Below are 22,416 nucleotides of genomic sequence, written 5' to 3'. Positions count from 1 at the left end.
CCCCCAGAACCACAGTGGCCACGGCACTTGTCCCACAGGCTCCACTTCCCAAAAGCAGAGCAAAAGCATATACACAGCATCAGGGCTGTGCTCTTGGCTGAATGGGGAAAGGGCTGCTAATGACAAAAACAACAGCATGCAGTGATACTGGAGCAGGCTTTCCAAAAAGCTTACATCACAAGAGTTGTTCAGCCACCAGAGAAACAATGCAAGAAATAGGCAAGAGAACAGTGATATTTGCAAAGTACATCTAAGTCCAAAAACTAATTAAATATTCATTCATGGGTGATCATGACTAAATACTGAGAATAAAAATAATATTAGAAACAGCCTAGCAGAAAAACAGCTTAGTATGTGGCATGGGTTAAAAGCACTCACCTTCAGTCTGCATTGGCTCAGGTTATGGTTCTGAGATTGGAGATCAGGAGGAAGTCCATGGGTTGTGATCATGCACAGCAGGGGCTCTGAGTCTTCACAGCATTTACTTAGACATCACTGAAGCCTCAAGGTCCTGAGCCTGGTCCCTGCTCTTGCAGGGTGCTGCCACCTCCTCAGGTGCACAGCAACCACCACAGCAAGGTTTTCTCACTGCCCTTTGTCCCAGGCATGAATGCAGTGCCATGGGAGGTGTGTAGGATTTTGACAGATGCGTTTCCAAGAAAAAAATGTTCATCTCCTCCTGCGGCAATGTCCAGAGGCTTTGTCTGACTTCATCAGCATATGTTACTTTATACGCATTACTTTGTCAAACAGACACAAAATGTTGTGCTCTTTCCTGAGCAGGGAACATAGCCTGAGAGAGCAAGTCTAAGGTACACACAGAGGGTGATGTAAGTCTAGAGGACACATTTGCAAAAGAAGACACCCTAAAAAGGCACATTTCAATAAGATATCAGTTAGGAAAAAGCAGTAATAGACAAAAAAGACTAATTCCAAGTAACACTGCTGCAAATACCACTACAGCCATTCAAACAAGACACAAAGAGAACACATCCACTGCCTTATGCACCATTATGTCTGTCAAACCAGAATAAAGAGGATGGAAGGTACTAGATTTTAAAATGGCAGCATTTTATACTCTTTCCCTCTCTTTCACACTGGAACAAATGAAGACAATGAGGAATCCAACCCTGTAGCTGCCAGATAAATAATGAAGCTTCTCAGAAATAGGATGTATCACTTGGTGGAAAAAATCAAAGCCAAAAACTGGTACTCAGCTGAAACAATACTGTGTTTGAACAAAAGGTCTTTTTAGCAAGTAGGAATACAAACACACCCAGACAGCACTCAGGTAAGCATGGAAATCTACATTTTTTTTCATTTACTAACATAAAAATGTCATATTTTAATATACAATAAAAGGGAATAAATTAATTAAGACCTTATTTTTCTTTTTTTTTAATTTACAAGCAAAACCTATGATATAGCAATCACATCTAAAGTTTATTTAAATTTATTTAAAATATATCCTGCTAAAGAATAAAAACTAATTATTAATATGAAGGTAAATATATTTAGTTTGAAAGTGTATATATTGTGTATAAACAAAATATGCACAGGGTAATATTGCTTAGCTAGCTTAAAGCTAAAACTAATCCAATACACAACTCGAATTCCCACTGCTTAATACATTTTATGACTAAGCTGCTGCTTTAATGGCCAGTCATAAAATCTAAATTGCTTAACCCAACATGCAAAGCCCAGCATGTGCACTGCAATCTGTGTTAAGCCATTAAAGGCATTGCTGTCTGAGGCTGTGAGCCTACTGCAACTTATACTGGTGTTGGTCACTGCAGTTTCTTCCCTCTGCCAGCCACCAGAACCTCCATTGAGGTCTTCTAACCTTAAAGCAACAAACAAATACCCAAACAGAAAAATCAACCCCAAAACTCCCAAACCTGACTCCTTCCCTTCATTTGCAACTGGATTTTGTTTGCTGAAATGGACTTGCCAAGGGTTATCAACCCCTGCAGCCAGCACAACAGAGTGGCATTCAGCTATGTCTGACCTCTTCGGCCTGTGCCCAATGTACCTGTGCCCAATGTACCTGTGCCCAAATGTATTTGTGCCCAAATGTATCTGTGCCCAATGTACCTGTGCCCAAATGTACCTGTGCCCAATGTACCTGTGCCCAATGTACCTGTGCCCAAATGTACATGTGCCCAATGTACCTGTACCAAATGTACCTGTGCCTGGATGGTGGCAGAGGCTCATATTTCTGCTGTGGAGGATGTTCTTCAAGGCTTACAATTTGCAGTGCCTTGTCAAGTTCAAGAGCCCGTGGCCACTGGACAGGCAGCATGTTTGTTTGTCTAAGCCAGGAGAGTTGCACTTCTCAGGGACAAATATGCTGGACATACTGCATCTCCTTGCACCATCTTTCTGGGTTCCAGGATAGCCAGACAAAACACAACACAGAAGACAATCCTTTGTTTTATCCTCCAACTTGGCCTCATCACTTTTTCAAAGCATCTCTGGAGCATCCAGGACTCCATTCCAGCAGTCCCTGACCACACTTACTAGGTTTTCAGCAATGGGTTCAATGGGCACAGAGGCTGGAGGCACCCTAAGTTCAGCTGAAAGCCATGCTACACCCACCACATGTGCTGCCCACTGTTTACCATCCCCCCAGGCATGGAGGCAGTGGGACAGACTGACAGGTGGCCATCAGGATGGTGACAATCAAGGCACCATGGCTGCCTCTGCATCTCCTCCAGCGAGGAGCAGGTTCATGCCACGTGCAAGTCCTCCAGGAGGGTGCACATCAGCAACACATGGGTGGCTTCTGTGTGAACTGGTACCTCCTAGAAATGGAGAAGAGCAAAGGTGGAGAGAGCCATGCCAGGCCCAGCACCAGGCCCAGGGATGAGGAAATGCACCTCAGTCCCATGGATATGTGGTTAGACAGGGAGAAGCAACCTGTGCTTGTACTTGGCTAGGAGAGAAGAAATAGGAAGGAAGAGTAGAGAGAGCAAACCTAGAGGCAGAGAAAACAGCAATAGGAAACCTAGAAGTAAGATACTGGCCCTGGAAACATTGGGCAGGTGAAGGGGAAACCTAGCAGAGAGACTGGAGGCAAAGAGGAATTGTTATTGTGAAGGACAAGATGTTGATTCCCTCACCCAGACAAGATGACTCATATCCAACATGTGATGAAGGCACTTAGAGTCTCTGCTTGGATATATCAAGGATTAAAAAACCCATTTATTCTCTTTTTCACCCAGTTATTTCAGGAATTAGTGATGCAGCCAGTAGTCACAGACAGTGATTGCCATTAGTAATCCATTTGCATTGTTTCTATTTCAGACCAAGAAGGATGTATTTTGCTTTTGGTTCAGACTAATATATTTTTTTCCATATTTATACTGAAGTAAAATAGCTTCAGATTCATGCTCCCTTTTCACATCATGCTGATGTACATGTGACAGCCAGGAGGTCGTGCCGTCATCTAGATGGACCTGGTCTGGCTGGAGAAATGGCCCAACAGGAACATCATGAAGTTCAGCAAGGAGGAGTTTAAAATCCTGAACCCAGAAGGGAGCAGACAGAGCCTGGGGGCTGACAGTCTGGAAAGCAGCTTGGCAGAAAAGGAAATGAAGGTCTGGTGGACACCAAGTTGAACATTAGCCAGCCAGCAGTGTGCCCCTTCCACAGAGAAGGCAAATGTTGTCTTGGGCTGCACAGAAAGGAGTGATGACAGCTGGCTGAGGAATGGGATCCTTCCCAATACTTGGCACTGGTGAGGTCACAACTCAAGCAAGAACATGGGAATGCCATAAGCACAGTGAAGGAGGTGAAGAATCTGACAAATGAGCAGAAGCTGACAGAACTAGGACTGCTCAGTGTGGAAAAGAGAAAGCTCAAGAGCATCTTATCTTCATGTACAAATACCTGATGAGGGTGAAGGAGAAGGAGACAGTCTTTTTTCTCATTGGTGCACTGTGCCAGGATTAGAGACAGTGGGCACAAACTGAAATACAGGCTTTTGGACTTTCTGAAACACTTTTGCTGTGACAGTGGATGCACAGGATGGCCAGAGAGTTTTTGTCTGCATGCTCAAAATCCACCTGGACCCAGTCCTAAGCAACCAGCTCACACATCCAGTCTTGAATGGATTAGGGGGGCAAGAAGTTCCTGTGCTGCAAGAAGGCTTTTGGTGGGCTGTTTGGTGCTGTTTGAAGCAGCAGTGATTACCAATCTTCTACTGAAAATCCAATACCCATTTTTACTGAGGAGATCCTTGTGGTAACACAGACACCCTCTGGCTGGAGGCAGAAATTTCTTTGTCACACAAGGTTTTCTTAGAGTAGTGTCTTCTGATTTGTTGCCTGTGCACTTCTGGACATCTGTAGAGTACCTCTAGAGGACACAGAGTAACTAAACAAAGTGAGCTCATCACAAAAGGACTTAAACATACCATACAGGAAAAAAATCCTTAGGGATCTATCAGCTGGGCACATAAAGGAAAATGGACATTTGTGTTGATCTGATCAAACTCAAGGGGGTAGTGATGCACCTTACTTTCTGCAAAACAAGAGGTTTCAGCTAAGTATGGAGAACAGCCCAGAAACTGGAAACAAGGTTCAGGAGACGTGTAGCAAGGACCGTTTTTTTTTTCATGGGAATACTACAGCAAGACTTTTCAAACAATTTTTCTCTAAATAAATGTCTCTAAAATTTCTCTAAATAAATGGCAAATACCATTCCCCCCCTTTTATTACCACCTTGGCAGGAACCAGTTCCCAAAAACCAACTGCCAAGCATCAATGTATCAGACTTACAGCATCTGCACACTGTCGTACATGGAGATAAGGTTCTCCAGCCTGGAACTCAGTGTGCCCATTAGTGCTCTCTAATTTTCACACTTTGCTAGCATCAGGAAGGAGATGATAAAATTCCCTTGACAGGAGGAAACAGATTTATCCACTGATTGCAGTATTGCAATGGGAGCAAATGGCTCTCACAGGTGCAGCAGAGATCAGAAGTGGCTGCAGTGCAAACCAGATGAAGGCAGCAGAGCACTGAAATGGAAGAGCTTCTGTCCCTTCAGACACTTGCCATCTCCCACTTAGAAAACTGAAGAACACTGTGTCCAGCCTATTTATGACAATATCAGTTTCCTGGGGACTGAGAAGCTCAAAACATTTCACAGCCTACAAGGGGAAAAAAGACCCCATGATGTTGGGAGTTATAAATTAGGCAAAGTCCATGGGGTTTTTTTAGAGGGAATTCTACTGGATTTTAGAGGAGGAAACAATCTTTAGTAAAAAGGGCTCCTTTATTCTCTAAGATGCTTTCCTTTAGGATATAATCTGTGGTTGGGCTTGAAACAACAGCAGGAAATGCTACCTACTCATGCAATGCAAAACAGCATAATTTTGTGGCTAGAATCCCGGCTTCTGTGATCCTGCAAATCAGCTATCACCACCCATTTGAAGGACTTGAAGGGCAATTTCCTCTGGACACTTGTAGCATTTTGACATTGAAAACCCAATGGAGTACATGGCTTCCTGGCCTAAGTCAAGGAAAATAAATCTGGCTATTTGGCTGTGACGCCATAAAAGCCAGCCTTGAGACAGACTGTACAGACAAGTGCAGTCCTTCCTGCTGCACAGACTTGGTTTACGACTTTATGTGTTCATAAAGAATGACTCCACTGTTCACTGACAGTAACATACTGCCTGAGGCGAAACTGCACCAGATTCTCTTTTAATCACTGGACAGAGAGCTGGAAATGCCAAATTTTACTTCTGATGTTCATTTCAGCTATGTTTTTAAACTAAACGAAATAATCTCTTTAGTCATCACCTGTTGCATACAAAAGCAATCTGTTTGACAGGCAAAACACGAAAATATTATGCAGTTATATTCTGGCTGCAGAAAGACTGTTTTTATGTACACATATAAAAATATGAATGCCAAATGTGACTGTTGTCTCCCAGCAGAGCTGGCGTGTTGCTGACGCACTGTGATGAGATCATTGTTTGTGTCAGTCTGCATACAGACAAGACACGCTTCACCTTCACATGCATTTATCACTGTGGGAGGATGCCTGAACCACACCAACATTTTAAACCTGAGATTTTAAGCTCTAGTAAGAGGGTTCCTAGTTCCTACTATCACCAGTGTAGTACTCACAGAGCTACACTCCTTCCAAAATCTGCCTTCTCCCTACTAGACACGCAGTCTGCTCTTAGACACCCCAGTCCCACAGCATCAGCAGAGGCCCTTCATGGTACAGTCATCACTATACCATGGAGTCAACATTTTCATCTCAAATTAAGTCAGTGGCTGCAGACATTCCCAAACATGGGGAAAGTCCAAACCTGCCTGCTCCAGCTGGAGATCCCTCCCTGCTCAGCCAATGGCCCAACAGTGACAAGTTGTCCCTATCCTCCTTGCAAATCATCTGCAGGAGGGCAAGCTGAATGCCTCAAGACATGGGAAGGCAAAATAAAGCAGCCTTTGAGAGGTTTGTAATCCAGAGACCACAAATGTAAGTTGCCATGTCTTGCAGAGTGAACTGCAATCCCTGCTGAAATGCTTTCCTCCTTTTCCAGCCAAACAACATAACCCTTAAACAGATCACACTGAAAACCCCATAAAATTCATGGAAACAGGCTTATTCTAGATATCTAACCTTCAGGAATATCTCAGAGGTCTCCAGCCTCTCTCTGAGCAAGAACACTTAAAATTTAAAGAATCTATAAAGTTTCACCTCTTTTATTCTTCCTTGTTACCTAGTATGTTGCAAAGGTGGCCAGATTCGCCCATACTTCATTCTGGAGCATTAGTCATAAGCAAATTTAACACTGCATTCACCAGTTCCACTGCTGTTATTTCTCCTTCCCACATGTTTCTCTCCTTGGGAAAACTTTTATAAAGACCCTCAGGAACTACAGTTGCCCCAAAAGAGGGGAGCAGAAGCCAATGAAACTGAACAGAAAGGAGGCAAGTGACAAAAGTATGTGCCTTGCCTTGCTCAGATTCGGGGGGCTGCCAGCTAAGGAAGCAGAGTTTCTGAATTCTTAGTGGAAGATGCAAAAGCCTAGATGGATAAAACATTGTTCAAGCTTATAAGTAAAAAGTCCAGGAAGAAAATTACAGGTTTTGAGCTTTCCTCTGTCTGCTTACTGAGACGTGAAATGGAACTGGATATTAGACCCAGTGGCTCATGATTTATTTAACTTTGTGCTGCTGGCCTTTTATACTAGCAAATCATTAATTTACCTGCATGGTCCACTTACAGAAAGAATAGGTTTGTCAAATTCAAGGCTTCTTACAAGGTTTTATTTTGGCATTAGTACATATATATCTATATATAAAAGTTCATACATAAAAATACATGCACCTATACCTTTATGTATATAGTGTGTGTACATGCAATAGAAAAACAAAAATTGTATGTACAGATTCCCCCAAAGGCTTCATAGTTTCTATTTTCTCATTTTTATAGGGTTAGGGAGTCACTCTTGAATGTGTTACTGCATTTTACATATGTACTTTACAGGCTTGTGTTTGTCTCATCACCTATTCTAGCATTTTGGTATCAGAGAAAAGGCAAAGTTATTGCCACCAAAAATAAGTTACTGTTCAACATATAAAAGTACACTCTTCCAGGCATCAGGCAAGCCTTGAAAGAAGAAAAGCTATTCATCATACAGTAAAGGCAGGGGGAGGGCTAGCAGAGCTTTAAATTAGCTTGAGCTCACTTCCACCCTGTGAGCAGATCTAAGTTTAACACAGGCCCAGAGGATGCAAAGACAAAGTCAAGAATAATAATTCACTTCATGTCAAAGCCCAGTGAAGAGATTTCTTTTGACAGCTCCTGCTTTGTGCTCCCTGTGAATTTACTGGCTTCCTGCACAGGGACATGAGCCTAACCTCTCCCATTCACCCACAAACTGGCTACATATAAAATAGCTGTTCATTCCAGCTGGCACATGGGCTTTTGGCTGAGGCCTTTCCTTCCTGTCTGAAACTGGGAAAAAAAGTGCTGGGGGAATGTGTGGAGGGATGAGACAGAAAGAAGCAGCAATCCATAAACTTCTAGTGCAGGGCTCCCTGGTCTGCATTTCTTAATTGAGCCCCTGCAGTCACATCAACAATTAGGGAAAAATCATTAGATCTGATTCAGCTCATAAGAAAAACATATTCTCCCCAGAAGCACAAACCACACATAAGCAGCAGTCCACTCTTATCTGATGAGAATTCAAGAAATAAAGCATTCCAAATGCTGTGTTGGAAAGCATTGAAAATACTTTACTTTTTGCAGTCTCTTAGGTTACAGGATTAAGCTGGCTAGTTATTTTAACGAAGTGTAAAGATGCGCAGCACAAACATCCTCCACTTAAAAGGGTTGTTAGACACTTGTCCTTTCAGATGGCCCCTGCAGGGCTTCAGCATAGTTAGAACTTTTGCAGGACACTAACCTAGAACTGCCATTGAAAAGGAAGCCCACTGGTCACAACCTTGCAAGGTTATAGCTGAAAGTCAGCAAAGCCTTAGGATCCACAAGACTGGTTGGTATGCTTACACTTAATGTTGGATTTGTAGGGAAAACTGGACACTGATAACAGGTAAGACTTAAAATTGAAAACACAGCCACCTGTCCTTAGAAACTGCTACAAAGAAACATTTAGGGACCTGCCAAATTAACAAAAGCAGAATGTAGTGAATTTAACCAAAAGAATTATCGTTTATTCTTAACTGTGTGATAGCTGGCAATTGAAATTGGTTTGTGCAGTGCAGAACAGCTAACAACCTTTTAAGCAGTCCAACTCTAAAGGCTCAGAATCAACAGGACACACAAAGTCAGCAGGGCTTGGCTCTGTGATTGGTGGTTTCCCTGGTTGTGGTGGTTTTTGGTTTGGATTTGTTTGTTTGTGGGAGTTTCTTGTTTGTCTGTTGTGTTTTGGGTTGGTTTGTTTTTATGATTTTTTTTGTTAAAGCACATCCCAGGACCCTGATTTCAATTACAGTGCATTTTTACAACACTAAAATAAGAATCTTTCATATATTCTCCAAAACCAACATAAAAGCAGAGATGACTTTGTGGAAGGAAATTCTCATCTGTCCAGATAACTGCATTATAACACTAAGTACTGCCTATGACACAGATTTTAGTTTAGGAGATAAGAAAAAACCTTATGTAAACCTGTGCATTCACTCTGAATATCCAAGTAGTAAACCATTCAGAATAATCTGATCATTAGTTCAAAACTAACACATTCTCAGACCCAAAAGATGGATTAAATCTGAAAATATTGCCATTCTATACAGTGCCATTCTCTCTGCTAAATGTTATTCATGCAAGCATAGACACTATAAAAGCAGAAATCTTTTTGTATAACAATTAAAACACTATTAAAAGTATATCTATCGCTAGATTGAATTTTAGCCTCCCTCAGCCTCAACAGCTATCATCAGTATCAGTGCTGTTGGGAAACCAGTTGAATCCAAGAACAGCTGGAGCACAAACCCACCCTAAAATTAGATGATCAGAAATTAGGTGTGAGGCTTAAAAGCTTTTAAGATGAATGAAACAGCTTCCAGAAGTGATTTGTGAAAACAGGTGGTTAGAGACAAGCTTTTCCAGCTGTCAAAACAGACTTGAGAGGAAATGTTGGTAGCCAGCATTCATCAGGAAACAGGAGAGTGGCAAAAGGAGAGAAAGACTTCAACTGAAAGTACAGAATAAAACGACAACATTGTTTTAATAGTAGGCAGGAAAGTAATGAAATGACTGAGGGAAGAGGACTTAAGTATTGTGCTTTGTGGCTGCAAATGTACTCAGCACAAAATACACTCGGGAACATTTACATTTCTATAAATAGTTTTCAAGTGATTCCAGCGGTGTTTGTTTACACCATGCATGCAGGATTCCAACAACCCTTTCACAAACACAGTCTCTTACTAAGTTTCACATGATCTTCATAAATGGTAGGGAAGAGACAAAAAAAGCCAAGTTAGATGGGAGAGCAAGTTCAGAGTGCTTTCGAGTTAGTGTACCTGAAAGCAAAGGATCAACATTATTTCTCAATGTCAACATGTTCTGTGGCAAAAGCTATCACCTCTAAAATCTGAACCTAAGCTAATTACAATAGATATGGAACTATGCTGTTCACTTGTAAAATTTTTGTACACTGAAGGTACTCTAAAAAATTAAGAATAACTCAAAATGTTTAGCACATTTGAGTTAATTTCAGTCCAATATAAAATCCAAAAGAGATGGTGTAGTTGTAAAAAAACTTTAAAGGTACATCCCTTTACTGTTGTGAAGATTAATTAGAAATATAATCTAACAAAACTGCCATAAATACTTAAATCTGTCACATTACAGCATCATGAAAGAAAGGAAAAGAAGTACTCCATATAGATTGTATTCAAAATTTATTTTTAAATAAAGGAAAAAACAATACAATTATTTTAAATAAACAAGGTGTATTCTACACAGCTGTAAATCAACATAACTTTTACATAAGCTGTTTATAACTTTTAGAAGTTCTGTTGCAGCATTGTCTACAACATTTGACACTGTTGGTTTCCATTTCATCATCAACCAAACAATACCCAAATGAAACCATTTGCTTAAGTGAAGCTTTATTTTTCACAGCCAAAGATGGCTCTACTAATACCAAAGCACCTGTTAAACAATTATCCCCACCTAGTTTTTTAAACAGAAGTCTGTTCAGCCTTTTTTTTTTTGGTTCTGTTCCATTGCCTGCATAGAAATCAGCATAAAGCTAAGTAGCAAGCTAAGCTTCACTTCAGCAGTGCAATGAATGGCATCAAACTTCATGAAACAAATGAAGATACAAATATTGTCAGTAAAATTCAACTATGTCAAAAACAATATTAAAAAAAGAATGTTTTTGTGGGTCACAACTAGACTAGGTTTCAGTATAAATCTTTCCTCAGGAAAAGTGCTTCTTCCTGATTCACATGAAAAGAATGAAGCATGCACCACAAGCCTTTGTTCACACAGAAATGCCCATTAAAAAAGTTCTATGTTACCATAAGGCAAAGAGATATTAAGGTGGATGAAGCATTTTGGCCCAGAGTATCTTTTACAACAAATACCTACACATTACACTTGTGTAGCATATGACAGGTAAGGGATTGGCTCAGTAAGGTAAAAAGTCCATTTTTTATAAATACATGTCATTATTGCTAATATGCTACACATCATCACCCAACTTTTAAAGCTGCTTTGTTGACAAAACCTTGTAATTAGCAGTTCACTTTCATGGTGACAATATGCTATTCCATATGAAGAAAAGTAAAGCAGCATAAATACAATTATGAAAACAAAAGGCTTATGCAACAGTCTTCTCTAGCTTTGCTATGTTGTTATTTTTTTTTAATTAAAAAGTGTTCAAAGAAAACAAGTCCAGTTCACCACAAATTAGGAAATATCACAATGAGGTTGAAAACCAAGTTACAGGGAACAGAGAGAGGAAAACAATGGCATGCATTATAATCTAGTCCTTTTAGTCATACCACTGGAATACAGAAGTCCACTTTAAAGGCTAGACTAACAGGCAAACAGCCAAGAGTAAACTTAGTTTGATATCTAAATTAAGACTACAGTTTTAATCAGTAACAGCAAACTCACCCGGCCCTTTAATATATTCACAATATCTACTGCAATTGAATACTTAATTATGACTACTATAGGTATGTATGTTCACTTTACAAAGATATTAAATACCTGCATCATGAAATTACATTCTTAAGACATTGTGTAAGAAAATAGTTCATGTGTGAAATGTTTCTGAAATGTATTTCTGCTCCCTACTATGTACCACACACACCCCCAACACCCTCCCCCCACCATGAAAGCATTCACTCACAGGGAAAAACAAACACCCCTTAAAAAAGGATGGAAGTATTGAGGGGATCACCTTGGCTAGTTACAGCACAGTGCTTAACAAGGTTCAAGAGACAGAACCAGATCAGACTTGGCCAAAAGATGTCCATAATACATGCTTGACCAGTAAATCCTTCCAACTCATTCTTATCCAACTCAGTCCACTTTTGGTTACTGCAATGATTAAAACATTCCCTATATACATATAAACACAAGACTACAGGTTTACTTTAGTTTGTTTTTGCAAAGCAGTGTAGTCTTTCTATTCATATTGTTCTGCAGCAACTATAAGAGGTAGGCATAAATCATTTCAGAGCTTCTTTCCCAAGGTCCCATTACTAGCTCAATTTAGTGGGATAAAACAAAATCAGCTGTACCTCTGTGATTTTACTAGGTACAGCCTTGTGCAATCCAGCTGGAAAATAGCTATGTGAACCCTGGATTCGCTAGCCTAGCACACCAAGGAGTAAGAAGCTGTTCATATCCCAGAGGATATTTTTTTAAAAAAAAGTCTACTGCAGAGCATTTAAATAGAAAGCAGATGTCAGGACCAATTCTCCCTATTTTTATTTGTACACAGAAGGAAGGTACCATTTGGCCAAGACTACAGATGTATTTTCACAGATGCAAGTGCCATGCAAAAATAAATTGAAGAACAGATACCAAACATACAAGTAATAAAACTACTGAAGGTAGATCTTCTTGGAAGTATATAAACAACTTATAATACTTTTCTTTCCCCCTTCACTTTTTGACATTCACAGCTACAAATGTGTGGCTATACATCAATAATTTCTTCTGCAGTGCCTCCACAACGTAACCTGTAGCGCCCTGTCCTCCAGCTAATGGTGGGGTCCCACAAAGCAGATAGGAAAATATGAATTGTCATGGATTCTCTGATGAACCAAGCTACTGCATAATCAAGTTTTGAAAAACACAGAGCACCACCCTAGAAACAATAAAAAGCAAGATATTTAATCATACTGATAATTCAAGAGAAATTTTAAAGTAACTTAAAACCTTTTAAAAATGTTTTATAAAGCTTACTAGGCAGATTTATGTATCAATAGCATCCTTCATTAAAACCCAAGAATATTTTCTTGTTCAAGATACAATTACCCATATTAAATATTTTCTACAGCATTAGAAGAACAAATGCTGTTCACATTTGTGGCATCTTTCTACATTAAAAGTTTCATGAGGCCTTTCTCCTTGCCCATTATTAACAAAATGAAGTGAAAAATATATGTATGAGTACACATACACCTCAACAAATATGAGACAAAGTGACAACTAAAATAAAATAAAATAATATCTCCCCCCCTCCCAAAAAAATGAAATCCCACAAAGCTTCTGCTCTTGTACTGTCAAATGAGCTTAAAATTTCTGCATATGCCCATGTAGAGCAGATTTGGAACATGAACATTAATTAAGGGGACAGACACACTTTCAGAGCCTAGTCAGAGGCAAGAGCAGAATTTTGTAGAATACAAAATTACAACATTGTATTTTGTAGAATACAAAAATTAAAACTACTTCTTCCTTTTCATGGCACTGTAACTGAAGCTGGAAGACTGAGAAGTAACAGGATTGGATCTGTTATTTCCTGTATGTCAATAGAGTTATTTATGGTTGTAATTAAGCTTAGCTTTTTGCTGAAATTAATGGCAATAAGTAATTTCAGTAACTTCCTGGAAAACAAAATTACATACCTGAACACCTTTTAGTTGAATGTAGTCAAATATAAACCATGCCAAGCAGTGACACATGAAAAATACCATTATATCCCATCTAAACACATGATGAGCTGCCCATCCAATAACTAGACTGGCAACGAAGCACTCTGAGATTGGCTCACAAATTATTGTGGCAGGCAACATATTAATTCGTAGTTTGGCCCACCTAGAAAAGAAAAACAAAAAGAAAAACAAGTTTTGACTTTGCATAATTCATTAACCCCTCCTCCCCTGCCTCACCAAATGAGCATCATGGTACTTTCTAAAATGCTAGTCTAATTTAATTAACACCTCCAAATGAAATACTGCAAAAAACCTCCTTTCAAAAGATGCTATGGATAGCATTTAAAAGGTACTAAGGGCAGGGGTATGTTAATTTTTCTTAATACTTGTAACAGTCATTCTTCTGTGGAAAGTCAGCACCTCTCTCCCAACACTAATGAAAAAGCATGCATCAAGCTGTGCACTGAACTTTAGCACACTGGGCATTAGATCAAATTCGCTTGGACAATGTATTCCCTCTCATCAGGCTGTCCCCACCAAAAGAAGGGAGTAGGGATGGGTGGGAGAGGAAAAAAAGATCAAAATCTTACCTGATCATTCTGGACTGAAACTGAGAAATAGAATATGAACCAGAGTTTTGCATTGCAACTTGCGTGGCCATTGCAAATTTCCAGCCCCTGAAAAAGAGATTTGTTATAATAAAAATGTGTAAATAAGAGATGCAAAAAACAACTAGATAAAAAACGCAATTTTATTAGGCTTGAGAAGTTTCTTTGGCATACGTGTCCTATTATTACAATGGGTGTAGGCAAAAAAACCCCAAAACCATATTTCAACAAGACTCTTCTTTGGAAAAAAACAAACTTAAACCAAGAACTTAAACTCAGAACTTAAACCAAGTTCTGGAACTTTTCTCTAAAGGAATCGACAATGATATGGCTTAATTATTCCTAAAAGCCTTATACTGATAGGACAAACCACATGTCATTAATATGCTTGCTATATATATGTGAAGCTGATATGAACACCAATACTTACAGTATGTGCTATGTGTTTAAAAAAAACCCAAAAAGTAAACAAAAAGAAAGATTTAAACTACACCTAAAGCAATAAGCTTACTTCAGAGTCATCTTACCGGTCAGCTATCGCTTTGGCCATAAAGTAATCTTCAGCAATATACTGTGCAAAAGCTATCAGTCCTCCAGCCTGGTCCAAGACATCCTTCCTCATCAAGCATGACATTCCTGTTACACACTTAAAGCCAGTTAAGTTGGCTGAAATATATGATCTTGGATGTGAAGTACCAAAATAGACCTGTGAAAAGAACAAAAGGCATTTAAAACTCTGTATTTAAGTACTACAATGACAACTTTTTCCTCTGGAAACATAAGGAGGGTAAAATACACTAGGTGTGGCCAATTACGATGGTGTATTTGGAAAGACCTTCAGCACCATTTTAAAAAACCTAGTGTATCACCAGATCTGAGAAATCTATTGGTGATATTGGCTGAATTTTTGCAAATCTATAAGCAGGTTTTAAATTCACATATTAAACTACTGCACTTCATTTTGTATTTAATTTCTAACTTACTGAGGTTTTTCTCAGGGAATATATGTATTAAAAATCCATTAAGTAACTGATTAATCATTAAGGTTAATGTATTATGTGGTGATAACTGACAGACACGTGAAAATTAACTGCATTCCTGCATACATGTTTTTAGAAACTTACTATATGATTCTATGGAAGCATGGGAAATTTGTTTACTTAGCATGCTTGCAAACAAAAACAATAAAAAAAACTCAGATTGTGAGAAAAACTTTTTACAGGATTCAGTACCTGAAGACTAGTAATGACCTACAAAACAGAGGGAAGGAGTGCTAGTGCCTCTCATTATTACTCAGTGTAGACTGCCTTCACACCGGTACAGTAACTCATTCAAGAAAAGGTGCGCTCATCTTGCAGTATCCTGGATCAGCAGGCAAAAAGCTCTTCCAGGAATACAGCAGCAGGAGTTGTAATTCTTGCTTTAACAAGTAGCAGTACTAGGAAATTTGTGCTATAGACCTCTGCTTTTCTCTTGTAAGAAAAAATTCAGACTTTGTATCATTTAAAAAAAAGGAAAAAAAAGGAAGAAAAAGAATCAGCACAAAAGCATCCCTCACTTAGAGCAATGATGGAGTACTGAATTTCACCACACTTTCATATTTCACATTTCTCTCTTTCATCCCCCTACCAGTTAGTCTTGGAGCCAAAATGCCTTATACATGCCAGCCCCAAATAAAAATTGATTAGATTATATGCCTTGAGACACAAGGAACAAAAAACTCAACTTCTTCATTCTACCAAAGAGAACTTACTGAGAAAGAGGACAGGGAAGAATAGAACAGAATGAGTAATATGAAGATGGTGGATAAGAATAAAACTTTCACTTTCTCTTTCACAATACAATTATTATGAGACATGAAATAGCACTACAGAACAAGGGTCAGAGTAAACCAGATATAGATCCTGCAACAAATAGATCTATGCAACTTCCTGGTATAGAAAATTACAGATGTTAAAAATTTATATGGACACAAAAAATAATGGAAAACTTCATTTAAGAAATGTGTTCTTACTAAAATGCTATTATATTAAGGATTAGTAAATATACAAGTCTGGCTCCTGCTCAGGTAGTCTCTCAGCTGAAAATTACAGAACGCTGAGGCAGTATTACAGGAAGACAGGACATAAGCCTTGCTTTTATTCTGCTTTCTATAAAGACCCTGCTTGTAAATCCTGCTGGAAGTAAGATACTGTGTGAGCTAGACTTAACTTAAGACTTGTCATGGCCATTTTTGTGTGCTTTTTCAAATATCAAAATAAAATTAATTAGTCCTTTCTGACTAAGCACTAGAAAGCATTCATCAGTTCAATTCTTCAGTTTTTTTAATAATTATAAACTCCAAAACGTGTATCTTGTAATCTTTACTGCTCATATTGTAAACCTAAATATTGAATCAACATCAACAGACAGAGCACTGCAGAGGAATTTTGAAGCACTTAGAAATTGTCCTAGTTACCCTGAGTTGGAAGTGTGACTGCAGCTAAAAAATAACCATTTCGTCACTCACAAAGTACAAGAGGCACATTACAGCTTTCACTCAGCAAGGTTTTGTAAGCAAAAAAGAATAAAACAAGATCCCCCCCACAACACTGCACTCACCTGTTCAAGGGTAGCAGCAAACCCCTGTCTGTCTGCAACATAGGGAAGCCCATGGACCAAGCCCACTTTTTCAGTCATTTGATTGGCCATATCTGTGAGCGTGTCTGGTGTTACTAAGTGACAAATGGAAAAATGACACTTGATGGAGCAACTCTGTCATTAGCAGACTACTGCAGTGAGACACTGATTCTCATTTTATTACCAGCATCAAGAATACATGTGCTTTGATGCATCCTATATTATAAAAATGGTTTCACAGAAATAATATTAGTGATTAACAATTATTATGATCAACAACAAATAAAATGGAAACAGTCTCGATTGTATCTTAAAGGTATTTTCTCCTCTAATTAGAGGTTAATCTTTTATTTCACAAAAACATTTATTTTCAGACTTTTAACTGTAATTTCTGCTTATAGTCTCAGTTTAATTAGTCTCCAAAATCTGCTTGCTTATGGTAAATAAGCGCAGTTTAACAGCACATACACACCTACCTCTGATTCCACTATCACAAATCCATATGAGATCATATTTGGCAACTTCATAGCCAGGCATTAAGTTATTAATCTTGGGGTTGATGCCAACCTTCTTGCCACCTAAAAAATACAAACATCATAAAAATTAATGTATGGAGAGTTTTTAGAATTGAGACTCAATATCCAAAATATTTAAATATATGAACTGAAGTAAATATTTACCCACAAATTCTTAAAGTCCACTTTTATACAAAATATCTATATTTTATGGATACCTTCACTTCTATATTTTATACTTGGAAAAATAAAAAGAAAAAATATTCAAATGCTTCCTTAAAATAGCAGTGTAGCAAGATTAATGTAATTAAAGGAGCAGTAGAACTATAAAGTTTATTTCTACATTCTTGTAAAGTAAATATTATTCATCTCTTATTCTTTGAGACTATGATTATGAAGATTGTATTCTACAGTAATTTCAGCAGAAAAATTAAAAAGGAGCAGAATAAAGTGAGACACACTCCTTTACATCCAGCTGACAGACATGGTAAAGTTTTTTTTATATCAGAGAAAAAAAACCAATTACATTTTACTACCTTGTTCTAATACCCATTTCCTCTGCTAATTCAAATACAAAGTGAAGAAAGAACCACACAGCCTAAGCAGATTAAAAAGGATTGCTGCAGGATGTCAAGCTCAAATACAGCCACAACTCTGAGTCACTTCCTGCACATTTAGTTCAGTGCAAAGACAGGATTTAAACTGTTGTTTTGGGATTAGGAGATAAAATTGCAGGGCATTACCCAAACCATTCCTTCTTAAGTTTTCTTGGACTTTTGTCACAGACTGACTACAAACTTACTTTTTACTGCAAACTGGTGATTAAGCTACAGAAGCAACATGGGCTGAACAAGACAACTATTTATTTAAGTCCATATACATATGGAGTCTACAACTCCATGCAGAATATTCCATATGGAGCTGAAGACCTATCATTTTACAGGTCAGAGTCCCACCTTCAAGTTGCACTGCTTACCTATAAACAGTCTAGCATCAACATTTGGGTATTTGCCAAGGAGCTTTTTGCACACATCAATAGCTGGATCATCATGATCTTGTACACAGAGTAGTACTTCATACTAGTAAAAACAAAAATGTATACACTCACATATATATTTACATACATACAGCTAACATCCATATGGTCTATGAAATAAAGCTTAAGAGCGTAGTAAGCTGAAAAACTAAAGAGTGCTGTTATAGAATTAAAAACAAAGGGGTTGTTTTACAGCTAAACGAGTCTAGTTTTTTAATGCACAGCCAAGTACTTGTGAAAAAACAACTAAGGCTGTGTCTCAATGAACTCTTTTACTGATGAAGGTTACTCTTTCTGTTATTGAAAGGTTTCTATAAGTCATGAAATAAGATGCTCTGGTGTACAAGGTAAAATTTTTGTTTCCACTTCCATTTTTGCTCACATACGAAATCTTAAATCAAATATTATATTCAATGAAATGACAGCGCCTGAAATATTAAAAAATGAGGTTATGATACACTATGACTGCATACACCTCTGAATTACATCTTCCATTCCTTTACTTTACAGATACATATGCAGAACAGAGTTGGAAGACAACCCACAGAGACCAGTATATGTACATATATATACTGAGTTGTACAACAAAGCTCAGGAATATGTATATGTAACATAAGTGTATTTTCTTATTAATAGAGTAATGGTTGAAAAAGCAAGTGGTAAGGGAAAGCTGTAGCTGCTACATGATTATACAAGCTAGTGATAGTGGGCAAAGAAATAAATCATTCAACATTGAGGTAGCTTTGATAAAGGTACTTCTGCTTTGGCAATGAAGCAAATACTTCTTACCTGATATAACTTTTTTTTTTACCCTGTTAAAATTAGAGCAATTAAAGCTCCAATACATAGACTAAAATACAAAAAATGTAGATTTCTGATCAAAATACCCAAAAGCCACTTTGACAGTCTAAGACTGAAAAATTCAATCACAACATGAACCCATTTTCTTGGACATTTACAGCAGTTGCGGTAAAAAAGAATCCCAACTAGCAATCAAAACAGTTCTTATTCTCCCCTAGACTATTTTATCATTTCACTAAATTTTATTTTCACTAAACTACTTAAGCAAAAAACTGAATTTTGAAAGCTTCCTATTGGCTCTATGATGAAAATTTTTGATGTTCTTGTTCAGTAAGAGGTATTAGGGGTATTAAATACAACAGAAGATATTAAGTTAAATATATATTCAAATTAATAAGTGGTATTGTTTTACACAAAAGCCTGATCCTAACTCCATTCAGAATATTGAGGAAATTCAAAATAATTTAAATGGGAGTTAAAATTTGTTCTAGCACTACAAACTACCAGGCAAATATCTTTATCTCTCAGAATGCAAACTTAAAGTCAATTTGGCTAAGGAGCATGCAGTGTTTGACTTCTACCATCTTACAGCACGGAGAATGGATTTTAAGAGTTGTCTCATTAAGCAGACAGGTCCTCTCATCACAGCAGAATCTTGACAGCATGAACACCATAGAAATAAATAACTGAAGAAATTATCTTTTTACTGCACATTAAAATTAATGTGTACAATAAAACTGGTTTTCCAAGTCATTGTATAATCAATCTTCAATCCACAGCAGCAATGACACTTCTATGTCCATATTCTCCAAGAAATTCAACCAGAAGTAAGCCAGATATTTCAGACTCCAATACTTAAAAAGAGAAAAATTCAAAACAAATGGCCTTTGTATGCAGTAGCAAAGTAAAAAAAAAAAAGGCTTATTGACACAAGCATTGCCATCAGGTTCATTTGAATTTAACATTAATAGAGAAACTTTTGCACAATTACAATATGCACAGTAGGTGAGAACTCTTCACTTATAAAAATATTATGTTTAAGTCCTGCAGTTTTGAGACAGTGTAACTGGATTCCATTCAAGAGAAGAGCATTTCACACAGAGTATCACAGAACAGAATAATTATCACCACAGGTTGAATTCAGCTTCACTGGAAAAAGTTTCAGATTAATCTTCTATAATGATTTTTCACTGCACAGCTGAACTTTGAATACTAGGCAATACTGTTGCTCTAATTTTTGTGGTCATCTCTTAAAGTAGTTCTTAAAGTAGTTCTGGACAGTAACCATAAAAAGTTTTTTCAGACAGTTTGGGGATCTTGCTCATACTGTCTAACCTGTGCTGCAGCAAACTGAAGCATTCACACATGCAGTTTCACTCTCCTTGGGAACAACGTGATTATCTACTGTTGTCTGAAACTCAGATTTGTGTGGAGAGTAGCAACATTTTAAAATTATTATCCATATGTTTTCAGAACTAAGGACCAAGACTACCTTTTGTAAAGCAAGATCCAACATTTTTTTTTCATTATTAAACAAGTTTTATTTGTAACCAAATGTTTCAGCTGCATAATGTTTGGATGCTCATTATAGGTCATATAGCACCTTATGATATTGCTGAGGATTCCTTGCACTGTTTGCAATATTGGCATATGCAGCTTGCCTCAAGTATGCTAATCAGAAATTTCCAATTTCTGATTAGTTCCAAGTGCTAGGGATTTTTATTTGTTTTACCCTGCCTACTTAGGTGTCAGTTTAAGGTTCTCAGAATACACAAACACTGACTGTACAGCTCACACAAACCTTTGACCTTCTACAATTGGAGAAGCAGTGTCAGATGCAGTTTTGAGAAGAACTGAGAAAAGAGCAGTTTTTATGTTAAAGTTAAATTTCAAATTTCAGAATTCAGCCGACACAAATTCAGTAAAAAATGTACTTTTTCCCATCCACAGGAGCATACTTCAAATATTGAATGATACAGCAAACATTTACTTCTTTTAAGCTCTTTAGAGCAAGGAGAGCATGTGACACACTTATCAATTACATTCTTTATTGCTTGTATTACACATTCAAAGAGTGTTCAACAGCAAATGTGAGTTTTTCTGAACTATTTGCTTCTTAACACTAACATGCGGCTCAGAGACTACCCTACCTACCAACAACTGGTGAGGTACACCATCTCATCACTGAGCAACTCTTCATTAGATGAGCCATCAGTAAGAACCACCAAAAAGTTTCAGGCTATCAATTAAAATGTTATCTATTGGAGGATCTCTTACAGAGAAGTAGTCAACTGAGGAGAATTTCTTGCCTCTCAAGCAAACTGAGAATTTCCTGCCTCTCAAGTAAGCTCTTGCAGCAGTATGAAACACTTGAATCAATAAACACCACAATACAGCAATATCAATTAAGCAAATCTTAGTGGAGTGTAGAGTATGTTTCACCCTTAAGCCTTGGACACGGTCCTCCATAGACAGCTTTTTAAAAAGGAGTAAGTTTTGTTTGCAACATGTAAAATATGTAATGATACATTTTCTACAGAAGGAAGAACAATCCGACAACCAAGCAGCATACCATCCAAGTTCGTCATGTGACTTTTTGAGACATAGGAGGAAAAAAACCTACACTAAATAAGATACATACTTTAGGATAATCCAGCTCAAAGAAGGTTTCTAGGTTGTTGATCAGGTTAGGATCCACGCCTTTTAACGGCTTTAGAAGTGAAACACCAGGAAGCTTGCTATATGGCTGTTTGTCCGTGGCTTTCTTATTGAGGTGGAGGCGTCTGTAATAATAGAAAATAGTACATAACACCACTTAAGAAAATATGCTAGAGAAAGCCATTCAAAATACAGTCAGAACTAAGAAAGCTTTGGAGTTAAAATTGCTGCAAAAAGAATTAAATCTAGTTGTTGAAAAAACAGCTGTTTTTTCAACCCAACAGATGATGTCAAAGTTGATGTCAACAGCTGATGTCAAAGGCAACACCTAAAAAAAACCTTAGCATGACAAGTAGTTTACATTCAGCTTTATTTAACTTAATAGAGACTTCAGATTAATGCATTTTACACAATGCCTTTTGAGCAATAGGAATACAATTTTTTTCAAACTGCAGCAGAGATGAGATTTTTATGCCTTCCTTCACAGCATTAAAACTCACAGTATGTGAAAAGCAAAGTTCACACTTGAGAATTTTTAGAAGTTTAATACGGGATAAAAAAAAAAAAG

General features: G+C 37.8%; 1 protein-coding gene across 1 annotated transcript in view; it reads right to left on the bottom strand.

Moving 5' to 3' along the window:
* Nucleotides 1-10,379: 10,379 nt before the first annotated feature.
* The window catches only part of UGCG (UDP-glucose ceramide glucosyltransferase), a 36,007-nt gene continuing 23,970 nt past the window's right edge, over nt 10,380-22,416 (bottom strand). The window contains exons 2-9 of the mRNA XM_030968858.1: nt 21,832-21,973; nt 18,330-18,432; nt 17,315-17,416; nt 16,821-16,933; nt 14,747-14,925; nt 14,202-14,288; nt 13,585-13,774; nt 10,380-12,821 (exon numbers count right to left, since the gene is read on the bottom strand). Of these exons, the coding sequence (XP_030824718.1) occupies nt 12,651-12,821; nt 13,585-13,774; nt 14,202-14,288; nt 14,747-14,925; nt 16,821-16,933; nt 17,315-17,416; nt 18,330-18,432; nt 21,832-21,973 (1,087 nt within the window). The 3' untranslated portion in view covers nt 10,380-12,650. The remainder of the gene's footprint in view (nt 12,822-13,584; nt 13,775-14,201; nt 14,289-14,746; nt 14,926-16,820; nt 16,934-17,314; nt 17,417-18,329; nt 18,433-21,831; nt 21,974-22,416) is intronic.

Source organism: Camarhynchus parvulus, chromosome Z (genome assembly GCF_901933205.1).
Source record: "Camarhynchus parvulus chromosome Z, STF_HiC, whole genome shotgun sequence".
NCBI lineage: Eukaryota > Metazoa > Chordata > Aves > Passeriformes > Thraupidae > Camarhynchus > Camarhynchus parvulus.
This window is presented reverse-complemented; position numbering and strand designations above follow the sequence as displayed.